The sequence below is a fragment of the Gavialis gangeticus genome, unplaced genomic scaffold (assembly GCF_001723915.1).
Source record: "Gavialis gangeticus isolate Ggan-Ray unplaced genomic scaffold, GavGan_comp1, whole genome shotgun sequence".
Lineage (NCBI taxonomy): Eukaryota > Metazoa > Chordata > Crocodylia > Gavialidae > Gavialis > Gavialis gangeticus.
This window is the reverse complement of record NW_017729018.1, coordinates 2130479-2144220: the sequence shown is the minus strand read 5'-3', so window position 1 is coordinate 2144220 and position 13742 is coordinate 2130479. Positions and strand designations below refer to the sequence as shown.

The 13742-nt window shown below is 42.9% G+C and overlaps 1 protein-coding gene across 3 annotated transcripts in view; it reads right to left on the bottom strand.

Annotated features, from left to right (window-relative positions):
* The window catches only part of RANBP3 (RAN binding protein 3), a 174979-nt gene that overhangs the window by 91381 nt on the left and 69856 nt on the right, over nucleotides 1-13742 (bottom strand). For all 3 annotated transcript variants that reach the window (XM_019513204.1, XM_019513205.1, XM_019513206.1), the window contains 4 exons: nucleotides 11051-11122; nucleotides 6877-6942; nucleotides 3429-3521; nucleotides 2565-2674 (listed from right to left, as the gene is read on the bottom strand). In XM_019513204.1, coding sequence (XP_019368749.1) covers nucleotides 2565-2674; nucleotides 3429-3521; nucleotides 6877-6942; nucleotides 11051-11122 — 341 coding nt within the window. The remainder of the gene's footprint in view (nucleotides 1-2564; nucleotides 2675-3428; nucleotides 3522-6876; nucleotides 6943-11050; nucleotides 11123-13742) is intronic.

Genomic DNA, 13742 nt, shown 5'->3' with positions numbered 1-13742 from the left:
CCCTGCTGCCGCTTGCCCAGCCAGGGCGGGGGGGGACAGGGGACGACATGATGTGGGCAGAAGGGGGCAAGCGGTACCAGGGCAGAGCCCCCGCTCCCAGTGATGTTGTGCCTGCATCACCCCGCACCAGCTGAGCAAGCAGCAACAGGGCAGAGCCCCCACTCCCAGCACTGATGCAGGTGCAGCAGCACTGGGAGTGGGGGCTACGCCTTGCTGCCAATTGTCCCCTTCTGCCCGAAGTGAGCCACGCCTGCATCAGCGAGCAGTGCCGGTCCCAGCATCAGTGCATCCTGCAGCCCCCGCCGCCCTGGCTGGCAAGTGGCGGCAGGTAGAGTCCCCACTCCCAGCGCTGACGCAGGTGCAGCTCGCTCTGGGCAGAAAGGGGCAAGGTGCAAGCAACAGCAGGGCATAGCCGCAGCCTGGAGGGGTAGGGGAGGGAGGGAGTGGATTGGGTAGTGAGTAGCTGAACACCACAGACCAGGCAGCAGGGAGTAGCGAAGGGTGGAATGCTGTGGAGTGACAGGAAGCGGGTGGTGCGGTGTTTAAATTACTGGCTGAAGCCACACCCCCCATCTGTCTGGCTGCCCACAGCAGCAGCAAGTGGCTTGGCTCCAGCCCAAAATGCGGCAACAGACCTGGATATGCCTGATGGCACACCGGTTGGGAAAACACTGGTGTAGGTGGTAGCAACTCCAGATGGCAGCCCTGGGAGAGACTCCATCCCAAAGCAGACTGGTCAAGGTGATGGCTCCCTATGGCTGGTTTGCTAATGACTGAGACTAGCAACTAACGTTTAATGGTCAAAGTCTGAGGTTGTGTATTTAATTGATTTTCCCTCCCTGTAATAAGCCTGTTTCTGATGAACATTGTTTTTGAGCGGGGAAGTTTGCTCACTGTAGAACATCCAGTTAATTTTTTTCCTCCCCAGGTTTCTGGATAGGGGCATGAGCCACATTTAGGAATTCAATGTTAAACCCTTAAATCTGAGCCTGGGCTACTGCTGTACAAGGCCTGGTGGAAGGGTTATATTTGTATTATGCAATACAATACATGCAACTAAAAAGTTTAGTTTGCCAGTTAAAAAAAAAGGCACAAAAACTTCTAAATCTAAAATGGCAAAAACAAACTCTCTGCCTGTGCCTAATACTTCCTGTGTGACAAGGTGGCACCTTAGAGACAACGTGGTTCAGAGAGGCATAAGCTTTTGTAGGCTGTCTACTTCAAAGCAGGCTGTTGCCTATGAAAGCTTATGCCTCTCTGAACCAGCTAGTCTTTCAAGTGCCACCCTACCCTGCCTGATGTAAAAATAATATGGATCATTACTAGGGCTGTGCAAAATTTCGCTTGACATTTCAAGCTCAAAACAGCAAAATGAAAATGAAACAAGCTTTGAAATAGCTTTGAAATGAAACAAGGGAACTCAAAACGTTCTGAAAGTTTCAAAATGTTTTGAGTTTCAAAGCCAGGCTTACTGGCTTCCGCGCCAGTCCCAGCTGGCAGCACCCACCTCCTGTCATGCAGCAGGCAGATTGGTGGGCTTTCACCAAAGCTCTTTCCTCTTTCCCATTTCCCCATTTTCAGCAGAGTTCCACTCATACCAGCTTTTTAAGTTCCACCGGAATGGGGATCTCTTCAGATGAGTCAAGAAAAACTGCCAGATGCAGATATCTCTTCCTTTATAGAGAAACTCCAATTTGTATGCATTATTTGCAACAGTTTTCTACTCCTCCTGACTCTGCACTGCATATAGAGTAGAGAGAGGGAGACACCTGCAGACCAGAGCTGAATAAGCAGCATATTATTCAACTCTCAAAAGGGAGAAACTACTTTTCCAGAATGAAAATCTGTTAAACTCTTGTTGGTAAATTTAGCAGATTATTGAAAGCTAGTGATAGTGGTAAGGAGGGTGGCAACAATGCTAAATAGGTAGAAAAACAAGAGCTGATAGAATGGTTCATTTCTGTTAGGAACAGAAACACAGGGCCACATTTTATTCTACTATTCAGCATCTAAACAGACTTAGATGCCAAAGTGTGATTTTATTCCAGCTGTTCAAGTCCCCGAAAATGTATTGATTCATCTATTTTTGTAACAGATATCTTACAAGACTGAATCACAAAAAAGCAGCAGGAAGAGGACCCTCCCCCACTCTCACCCCCACCTTTTGTATTAAGTTTTTCCATGTACTTAAACAGGATGAAGCAGGCAACTAACTGCAATCCTAAATCCACTTACGTGCCTAAGTAGAACAGAACCTGGCCTAGGCAGTATATCCACTACTACTACTCAGAATGGAAGGTATCTGTCAAGAAAACCAGTTCAGTTGTTGCATTTGTAGTGGCAAATTAGTCTGTTTTGGCAAAGGACACTTTCTTATATAGTAAGATTGCTAGGCTTCACAAAGCTTACTTTACAATTCTTGATAGATATTTACCTGAAGTGAGGTAGAAGCACTAAGTAAAAGAGCTATCCCTACAGGAAAGTCACAATACTAGCAAGAGATGCAACTTAATGTTATCAAAAAAAAAGCTTCCATTGGTCTCAGATCATTGTCAAAAACTCACCTTGTCTTCAGAGTCTGATCTTTTCACTGTTGTGCTGATTAATAATTCTGATGGAGCTGCCACTCCAGAATCTGGCGGGGCGTTTATACCATTGGTCCCACTGCTTGGAACTATAATGAAAAATGACATGCCAGTATTACATGCCACCCTAACAAGTTAATTAAGTTACAAAACAATTAAGTTAAAAAACAAATTAAGTGGCCACCCTAACAAATACTTAGCTTCCTAGAGAACTATATAAATAAAATTGGTGGTAACACAATAACAGCACTAGAAACCTTAGAATGCTTTATAGAATCTAGTGGTATTAAAATTGCAATATAATTTCCTAGGCGATTAGAAAAAAGGCAAGTCGGTACCACTATAAAGATCTGCTTAAAGAATTAAGCTAAAAACATTATACATTCAAATGAAAACTATAAATCTTTCCTTGGCTCTTTGTAAAATCAGTTTCACAACATATAAAATAAGCAGGATTAAGTGAAAAATCTGCTTAATTCAGGTTGCAATTCATACTAAAATGTGGAAAGTCCATGAACTGAAGTTAAAGTAACATCAGAATACTAAAGTCAACGATACTCTGGAAAACCAAATGCTAGGGCTTACGGCTGTAGAGAAAACCACACTATTTTGGTGCTGGAGACAATGCCTCACCATTCACCCAAGTTGCATTTACTACCTGCATCCCATATAGGTCACTGTGTACAATCTTAGGTTTACACTTAATTTCTGGTCTTTTTCTTTGAAAGAAAGGGCAAATCTGGAAGACATCTAAAATAAAGCCTGTTGCAACTAAGTTTTCTGCAACATACCTAGATGCAGAGTAAAGGTAAAATTATAAACCAATAGAGAAATGTGATTTACCCATTTGTGAGAAAGCCTTTGGCTGCGGTGCTTGTAATACTGCAGGACGCAGTACGCTTCGTTGCTGTTCTTTCGGTTTCTGGCTTGGGAGGCCTAAAAATGGAAGCAAACTTTTCCAGGACCTTCAGACATTTAAATGTACTGAGTTGCAAAATTCAATTTCCATCTAGTTTTCCCTAAGCATCTGACAGGACAAAGTTAAAAGTAGAAATTTATTTACACTGGAAAAGGCACTTTCCCACTTATTTCTCCAAAATTATTTCAGAAGAGGGGTAATTAGTTACTAATCTTTAAACAAATCCACATGTATTTCTCATTCAGCCACCAACTTTACATTTAAATAAAAGGTACTACGAAAGGTACATTGGGGGGAAAGTCAGAAAGGTTCATTTAAAAAGGAACAGTTCTCAATCTTTTCAGATTCAAGGCACTTCTGAATTCATCAGCACCCCATTTAAACACTAATTTTCAATCATTTTTGACCACAGAAAATAGAGTGATTCTCCTGTTGCTAAAAACCTGAAGAAAGCCCACAACAGGTCAGAATGTATTTCACACTGGATTCCTATTTGAAGTCTCTGGGTTTATACTGCAGATCATATATAAATGTTTACACACTTAACAGTGCTAATGTGGGGTGGCAGGCCATGGTGCTCCCAAGAGGATCTCATGCCACCCCCAAGGTGCCACAGCACCCTAACTGAGAACCACTAATTTAAAGTAATGTGCAAAACAGGTACTCCCAGCTATATTTGAAAGCAGTGCCCAGATCCATAACTTAGGTCCCTGCCAGACATGCACATAAAAAGCACAATAGGATCTGATGCGTGATCCACACAATTGTATCCCCTGCCATGTCACATCTGCAGGACAGGAGGTGTGACTATGGGAATCAAGCATCAGATGCCATCTCACCTTCTTGCCTGTACAAGGAGAGCCCGGGGTCATGATCCCTGGCTCCCTCTGCACTGACACGTAGCAAGCTCCTAAGGCTAGGAGCCCCCTCAGCTGACAGGGCTCCCAGCCTTGGGGGTATACCATGTGCTCCTGCAGTGGGGAGTCCCACCAGCTGATGGGGCTCACCACCGCAGTGACACATCTGGCCACGTGTTCAATTAATGGTGTGATAGGAACAGTCCACAAAGTTATCAGATTTTTTGTGGCATAACTTCATGGGTTATCCCTTGTTTTAGGAGACCATTAATTGCTTTAATGTGTGGCCAGGTTACCATTTAAGGCATGACAACTGGTTAACCATGCCTTAAAGTGTAAAAGATCTGATGCAGGGGCCTCAGATCTTCCCCATCTCTTAAATTCTCCAACTACCTCTAGGAATTAACCTGATATTTGGAATTATACTGAATTTTCTTATAGCATTCCATTCATATCTGGATTCAGAAGTCCAACTAACCTTAAACAGCCTGTTACAGGGGTGGGCAAAATATAGCCCACAGGCCAGATCCAGCCCACCGACTAATTATATCCAGCTCATGGCTGCCCCCACAGCACTCTACATGAGGCCATGCCCCACCCATTCCCGCCCAGGGCAGCCAACACTACACCTCTCACCCACTGACAGCACTGCCCAGCCCAAGCCAGCATGCACAGCTTCCTTGCTCTTGCTGCACCCACCTGGGTACTGCTCAGCTCCTCCTCCTCCCCTCACCCCATGCTGCTCCAAGGCAGCGGGTGGGGTCAAGGGGGAAGGGTAGGCCTAAAGCCAAGTGGCTCCTGCCCCAGCACCTGGGGCTCCACCTCCAGCACCCAGCCAACTCCCAGCCCTGTGTGCTGGGAGTGGAGCTGCCCAGCTGTAGCCAGGTATGGGGTGGATGTGGACAGGAGCTGCCCCAGGTGAGGCTCAGCCCTATGTGGAATGCCACGAGCTGAATGGTGGGGGGAGAGGGCACAACGCACCTGCACCACACTGCCCAGGCAAGCTCTGCTGCGTGCACCACATAACCCAACACCCCCAGCTGGCTCCCAGGTCCTAGCACATATGTAGTCCCTCACACCCACACTCACAATATACAAGAGAGTGACTATTTTGAACTATAATGCACTTAACTTCTATATACACTACTCAAAAAAACAAACAAACAAACAAACAAACAAACAAAAAACAAACACACACACAGCAAACCAGGACAAAAATATTTTTTAAATAAAACTAAAACGTTACAGTAAGCATTTGATTTTTAGTATATAGTACAACTTGTTTTTTTATCTATAATTTGTTAAAATTATATCTTCTGAAAGATTATGTGCACAGCCCCCGACAGCTCACTAAAACTCGTTAAAAGGCCCACCAACCAAAATAATTGCCCACCCCGGTCTATTAGGAAACCCCAACTGGATTAACTCCAGTAGACTATGGGAATCCCCAATGATTTAGCATTACTCTATTGAAATAAATGAAAGACGAATCCCTAGCCTATTAAAATACCATGAAAAAATGTCACCCTTACATTAACCTGTCACTTTTTAAAAACTGGTTTGCCTTTCCAAATATCTGAAGAGACAGGCCCCATCCAAGTTCGGGACAAGGAGAATGCAACCCCACCCCAAGCACATGCAAATGTAGTACATCAGCTTTGGGCACCAGAAAAGAGCTATAATTAATTCCTGCATGTACTATGCCCAAAATAAAAACTTTCCATATTGGTTACAAATTATGAATTCCATTAAGAAGAGTTCTATTTCCATTTCACAATGATATCAACATCAAATAAAAAACCTGGATTAGTTGCACTTGGGTAGCTCACGATACACATAACATACAGAGGGCTAACCACTAAATTTAGGACAAGTCATTCAGTTCTTTTCTATAGTTTTTAATTCAAAGGGTGCCACTTCTCCTGCCAGATGAATGGAGTCTGGGCTCTGAGTGAGGAAGTGGCACCCTTTTCAATAAATCTACAGCAAACTGCTGGAGCATCTAAGTGGTCCTGTTTGCTGTACATCTCTGGTTACTCTAAAGGGTTGGGATCCTTACCCCTCTACAAAGATGAGGGTTTGTGAAGTATCCGGGGTTCTACTGTACAAATATAAGATGTTATGCTCTAAGTATTACATCTGCATGCTCCTGCAGTGATTCAAGTGAAGCAAAACTGCTGCAATTTAGTCATTTAATTCCTTCTTGAAACTAAAGAGCTTTAGCCCTTGTTGCATCTGCATGCTCCTGTAACAATATAGCTTCAATTTAACAGCTGATGTAGCTGAAGCAGCAGCTTTCACTCCCTTTTAAATGCAATTAAAGGTTGGGTCTGTGCATAGTCTTTTATTTGGATATAAATATATTTCTTAACTTCAGTGTTTGATTCAAAATTCTCTCTCACCGGAATGACAATCCTTTCAAATTGTCAGATTAATTTGAGGAAAGTTGCAAATAAAAGGAAATCTTCATTTAACGTGGATGTTTCTCTTTTGCCTCAGAAAAAGTTAAACCTACCTGCACTGGGTGCCTGACCATGGATAAGTGTTGGCGGTTTCAGTCGGAATCCACTGCTCTTTTCCTCTAGAAGCATAATACACAATATAAGAACACTGGTGACCTTTTCTTCAGTGTAGCATTAGTCTTGTAACAGCAAAAATTATTTGCTCTTTAGGTTTTGCAAAACATTATCTTATAGTTTGATTGTTTTAAGCAATATATGCCACTTAATGGAGCATTTGATAAGAAACCCCAAGTTCTTAAGCACAAAATCAAAAACAAGACAAACTTAGGAAACAAAAAGATGCTTTAAGTAGGAGTTATCACCACACTGACGTTGAAAGCACAACTAAATCTAAACACAAGAGACTGCATTTTCATCAGGCACAAGGAAGATCCAAGATCTCTCTCTGCCAGGGAAAACCACCTGGAAACAGCCGGAGGTTGTGTCCCACCCCTCCCTTTCCCAATAAATTCACTCCCTTTTTGAGACTCTGTGAAAAGCACTGCTACATAAAAAATGAAAGATCTTTTGAATGCAGAAATACAACAGGACAATGAGCTCCAAAATAACCCATTCAGTATGAAAAACACAAACTATTAGCAAATGTGAGGAAATGACACCTATTTCAAGACAGCTTTAAATCGAAGGCACTATATGCTACGTTCAGACATAATATTAGGTTTCTAATAAGAAAAGGGTAGTGTTAAATCAAATTAGATGTTTGCAGAACAACCGTTTTTCTGGTTAGTGACTACTCATCATGTAAATTTAAAAAAAATATTAAAATAGAGTATTGCAGGGCATCAGTTGTAGATAGGGATTCAAAAAGAGGGTAGGTGTTGCACCAGTCCTACAGCACATATTTCATAGCAATTTGCAGAATGGTTTATGGAGGCGATGGTGCTTAAAATTTTAAGTACAAGGTATTGTCTACAAGCAGAGGCTGTGAAGCACACTTGACAGATCTGATGTTTAATTTTAGCATGTAAAATTCTGTGTGCAGATGAATCTCCACTTCACTTTTTTCTCCCCAACTTAAAAATCAGCCTAACACTTCATACTAGAAAGCTGGGGAACACCAGGATTGATATAAATCCCCTATATCTTAAGTGCAAAAAGAGGAAGGCAAAAGTGAAAATGATTTAGTTCGCTTCCCAACTGCAGCTTTTCATTTACCTAATACTGCAGGAAAAAGCACCATCATTTATACAGAATTATAGGTTTGCATATCCCTATTCCCAAGTGAATGCTTTACCTATCATGAGCTTGGGCAGAGTGAGAACTCTAGAACTTCTCTCTCAGATTCTGTAACATTTCTAGAAGCGTCATAAGGTAACTCCAGGACAAGCAAAAAAAATAAGTAGTTCCTGGAATTTGGTTTTGAATGATTGTCTCTCTCAAAGAAGAAGGGAAAAGATATATTCAACTGGACCTTCTTTATAGCATACTTCTACCACTTTAAGAGAGTAAGTGCAATGCACATATACAGATTTAACTAAACAAAGTTTTTCTTCTTTTAAAACAGAAGGAGAATTGGTAAAGGAAATTCTCTTAATTAAATTATCAAATATAACTTGTGATGCCATAAAGCAGGGAATTTACATGTACAAGAATTCTGTTCAGCTCCCAGGGCAGGGACCTCACGACAGGAACAACTTTTCACACTTTGAAGAAAGATTTCTTGAAAAGGACAATTCCATTTCATGATGGAGAAGGAAAAAGACCAAAACAAATATTGAATTAAACTAAGACAAGCAAAAAAGAAATCCATTTAAAAAATGGTTTAAACAAACAAACAGTCTACCAGGAACGGAGAAAGATGCCACAAATCAACCAAGGAGAGCATTCCAAAACTAGAAGTGCTATAAAAGCAGAGCAAGCGGCTTCTGGAGTCTGTTTGTTTTGGTCACCAAAGAGACTGAGAGCACACTAGTCCTTTTGCAACTGGATTTTATAAATGCACAAATTGAGGGGAAGATGATGGGTGGGATTAAGCAACAAACTATTAACAGATTGCCAGAATTCTGTACTGCAGGACTCAAATAGCATATGAAAAAGATACAGTACTGAAGTAAAGCTGGCAACACAGAAACAAGTCTAATAGGTTTGGTGTATATTGCATTGGTAAATGTTGCCCGTGTTGTCACATCAAGGGTTTACAGTCTGCCTTCTATTGTCAAACAGCTACCTGTAACTCTCTAACTTAAATTTTGTACTTGGAAAACTCTGTATTATAAAAATACAAGGTATCCTCTCCAAATGTTATATAATCATTATAAAGTTTATCTAAGAATTAAGGTAAATTGGTTGAGTCAATATGATAAAGTGGTCCCTTTTAGAAATTTGGCTCCTGTTGTCAAATTTTCTGTTCATCTTAAATGGGCTCAATAACATTACGCAAACTCCTAATGTGAGTTAAAACTGCCTCAGGTCTTGTTATTAAAGTTAGAATTTAATAATGCTCTATAAAGCCACTATTAAGCTTTGTATAAAAGGGAAAAAAAGTCAATTGCCATATCAGTTTAAACTTGGAACAAAGACATTACCATGTGTTTATAATAGTATGGTTGATACAATGTGTCACTACAGGACAGGGTTAAATCTTGTAAATTCTTGTAAAGTTTACTATTAAATTTGGAATATCGCAGGCTTGAGGCATCACATTTAGCAGTAATACAGCATTTACATAAAGTTACTGATCTGTACTCTGAACTTTCTATATAAATATGGATCTCTCCCCAAATCATCTGTGGAACCAAATTCTAGTTGCCATAACTCAGCCACTTTGTGCCCAGTTCCATTTATTTGAGCACATTATTTGTGGGAGCATGAGAAAAACAATACTACGTTGGGTGCAAAGTTGAAAGAATCAAGGTTTTTCATTATTCCATTCTTTCTAAAAATATAATTTTGCAATTCTCATGTCCAGCAACAGGTTGAGAGAGGGTCAGACTGATGCCCCTGAAGCTTTGGCACACACAAGCCTAGCTATTCTTTCAAGTTCAGGATAAGAAAACAGATTCCAACACACATTCATTTCCTTGCTGTGGCTAGGCAACTGCTATGGACAAGAAGGCCCTTTGATGTAAAAGGAGTGGGGTGAAGCTCCCTGTTCCAAAGGGATGAAAGAGCTGCAGCTGGGGAGTGGCAGAGAAGTCAGATAGCCCAAAATTACAAGTCAAAATCCTATCTTCTAGGCCCCTTTTACATATTATAGGTATTGCACAATTAACCAGTTAACTGTGCAATTACTATAAGACTAACTACAAGTGCAAAGTACTTATCATACAATAAAAAGCTCCAACCAGCTACCAAGTAAGTACGCAGTTTAGACATCTAACTTTAGACCTGGTTGCTACGAAGCTTTAATTTGCATGTGTAGCAGGGGCTTCCAGTCACAGAAGGACACCATGCCCTACATGAAACCCCCGGGCCATGGGGATCACAGCTGCCGTGATCCCCAGGGCCTGAAGGTTTCACACACCCCCAATCACAAAAGATTGCAGCTGCCGTGATCCCCCAACTTCACAGGTGCATGGGTGCCTCTGCAGCTGGCAGTCCCTCAAGTGAAGGAGCTCACAACTGCAGGAGCAGCCCAGTACCGAGCTCCCCCTGTACCAGCAATAAGGCATAATGCAATCCAACGTGCAATCCCAAAATTGCACCTCCTGCCATGCAAGTGTGGCAGGGCAGGAGGCATGATTGTGTGGATTGTGCGTAGATTCCATTGTGCCTTTACCTGCACATGTAGTGGGGGCCCTAGATAGAGTAAAACCATCGCACAATTAGCGTTTAAATCTTTTTCAGGAATCAAACAGTCTTGTAATGTATGGGTTATGTTATTTCTGTAACAGCATTCAGCTTGCATGGAAAAAGACCATTACATTTGCAGGATAAGAGTTATGAACCCTGAACCATCTTTGAGAACAATGACAAACTGAGAAACATTACTCTCAACTGACCTGAAGTTCAGCTATTGCAAAGTGAGAAGTACAATTAAGAAGCCCAAAAGCCAAAAAACAATCCATTTAAAACACGTCAGGAAAATGTGGTCATGAATGGAAACGAACAGCAGCAACTAATCTGCTTTCTTCCAGCAAGTTTCTTACTCGAAGTGCTAAACAGACAGTTCTTGATCCCAACATAATCCACAACTTTTTGGTGAGAAAGAAAGTTTAGGAAGCTGACCTGGTTCTGAGTCAGAATTTCCTGTAGAGGGTTCACAGAAGCTTGATGGCATAAAGACATTGTTCTTTGTTACTACAGTCAAAGAAAGAAAAAAAAAAGGCAGCACAGCATTACTTTTTCTCATTGTAACACTCCCTCACTTCAATATATCAAATTTAAAGTACAATCTGAAAAAGATATTGCATTACAAACAACAACAGGAAAAAAAGTATCAAGATTGCAAAGTCAAACACTTAAATGTTAAAACGTGTGCCCATTCAACAGAGTAACTTCCACTTCTACAGAGCTAGTATACATATAGGACTTCTACTTTGGATCCTTCATAAAATATATTTAAAACATTTTACCTTAACACAATAAAACACTACAAAAAGTCTAGTCTAGATAAGGTAGTTAATATTGAACTATAAATAGCTATGCAAATTAGGAGGTGCACCGACACATCGGTCCAATATCGGATCAGTACCAATATAAAGAAAACTGGCTGTATTGGATATCTGCCCAATAGGGCCAATAATTTGGCCAATAAATGCCCGTGCTGCATGTAGCACTAGGGGAGTAAGAAGCACAGCTGGCAGTGTGGATAGCTGCCTCCAGCCAGTAAGTCCGGTGTGGTGGAAGGGGAGGGATGGGGTATTGGGGGGCAGATCAATGCCCCCCACAAAAGGTGAGGAAGGGACAGGAGCAGGCACTGCCCAGGAGGGGCGGGGGGGCTGGAGCCACAGCTCAAGGCAGCTCCCACCACTGCTTGCACAATCGGGAGGGCATGGGGGGGGGAAGGGGGTGTGCCTCTCGGATCTGTGTGGGGTGGGCCGGGCTGCAGCTAAGGCTTCATGGGGCTCTTCTTGGTGGGTGCTGGGCTTGGAGCGGGTGCTAGTAACACTGGGAGGATGCTGCATCCACCCCAGTTTCGCCACTGCCCACTCCCAGGGGCCGGTGCAGCCCTGGCTTTTCCCGGCATGTGGGTGGAGGTGGGGCATTGAGCCAGGGCTGGGCTGGGTGGTTGGTGGTAGCAGCATTGGGAGTGAAGTGGCAGTGAAATCTGGGGTGGATGCAGCATACTCCCAGCGCCACCATTGCCCACTCTGGGCCCAGCCCCCAGTGAGAAGAGCCCCGCACAGCCCCAGATACAGCTTGCACCATGCAGATCCGAGATGCACACGCCCCCCGCCCCCCTTGCCCTCCTAGGGTACAAGCAACAGTGGGAACAGTCTCCCCTCCCACGAGCTGTGACTGCCCCCCCACCCTGCTTGGGCAGTGCCTGCCCCCTCCCTTTCTGCAGGGGACATTGAGCTGCACCACCCCATGCCCCTTCCACCACACCGGACTTGCCAGCTGGAGGCAGCTGCATCAGAAATCGGATCGGTATAAGCTGATATGCCTCCTTAAGTATCAGCTATTGGTATCGGCCCCCAAAATCTGTTAGTGCACCCCTACAAATTAATTTTCCCAGCATAAATACGGCATAAGAAATCACGATAACCAAAGTATATAGTACTAACAGATCCATTTATAAAGACCCAATGCTTGCATTTCAAAGTGTGATATCAATACCCCCCCCAGAAAGTAAATGACTACGTAAACAACACTTAATACAAACCAAGGCTCAAATAAGTAAGTATTTAGAGAATATTTTTACAGTCAACTAAGCTGTCCCCACTTTTAGCACACGAGGTCTGAGAGTATTTTAAAGTTTGGGAACCTGTAATTGGGGATATACAAGTACTCCTTCTCTAGGGCTAGAGAAGCCAACTCTTTATCACAGTACTTCCCTGCATGTTAGCAATGGTGACCTGCCTGTCCTAGCTTCACGTGGTAACCAGCAAAACCCAGAAGTGTGGGAAAACCAAACACTGTCCACTTGTGTTTGCAGTCCCCTACTGCAGTGTAGACTCCATGCATTAAGAGTCCTGTATAGAGAGCCAAAACTCCTACTTTCTATAATTCCTATCTCCTTAAACTTGTTCCTACTCTTTAATTTTGTTTCATAGTTATGCCACTTGTGGAGCTCTACTTAATCCTCATACTGTTGAGCATGGTCCTCCTATTTCCATCTGTCCTGTACTGCAGAGCTTTTCTAATGATCTTCAAGCTGAGGGGAGGGGGATGTGGACAGGGTGAGACAGGAACTTGTGAGCTTTCAGCTGTTGCTTTTCACAACCCACTCCAGGCAATGCTACTCTATAATCATCCCTGACCAATGCTTATCCATGCTCTTAACTCAATTGTCTGTCTACCTAGCAATAGCTTTGGTTAAGAGAAGGTATGGCATTGTATTTTTGGTCCCCAGGTTGCAGTGCAGAGTGGAGGATGCTTGGTTATGCCATGCTTCTGAGCTTTGCTGGCTGCCATATTAGGTCAGGGAATGTGGTCATCCCCCACACCCCCATCCTTCCTCAGAAAGTCACACCAGAGCTGTGGATTTTGACTGGAATAAGCCAGTGCTCCTGTGGAAACCCAAAGATCCCTGGCTAGAGGGTCTTGCTCATCTACTCAGGGTCAGACTGAATACCACATTTGGGATCAGAGAGGAATTTTATTCATGATCAAGCTGTAGGAGTGCACCGATAAAGATTTTTTTGGCCAATACAGATTGCCAGTTATTAAACTAGCCATATTAGCTAATCCAGATCCGAGCTGACATACAGTCCTACAGCTTGGAGACCAACGTCCGGTCAGTAAGTCGGGGGGG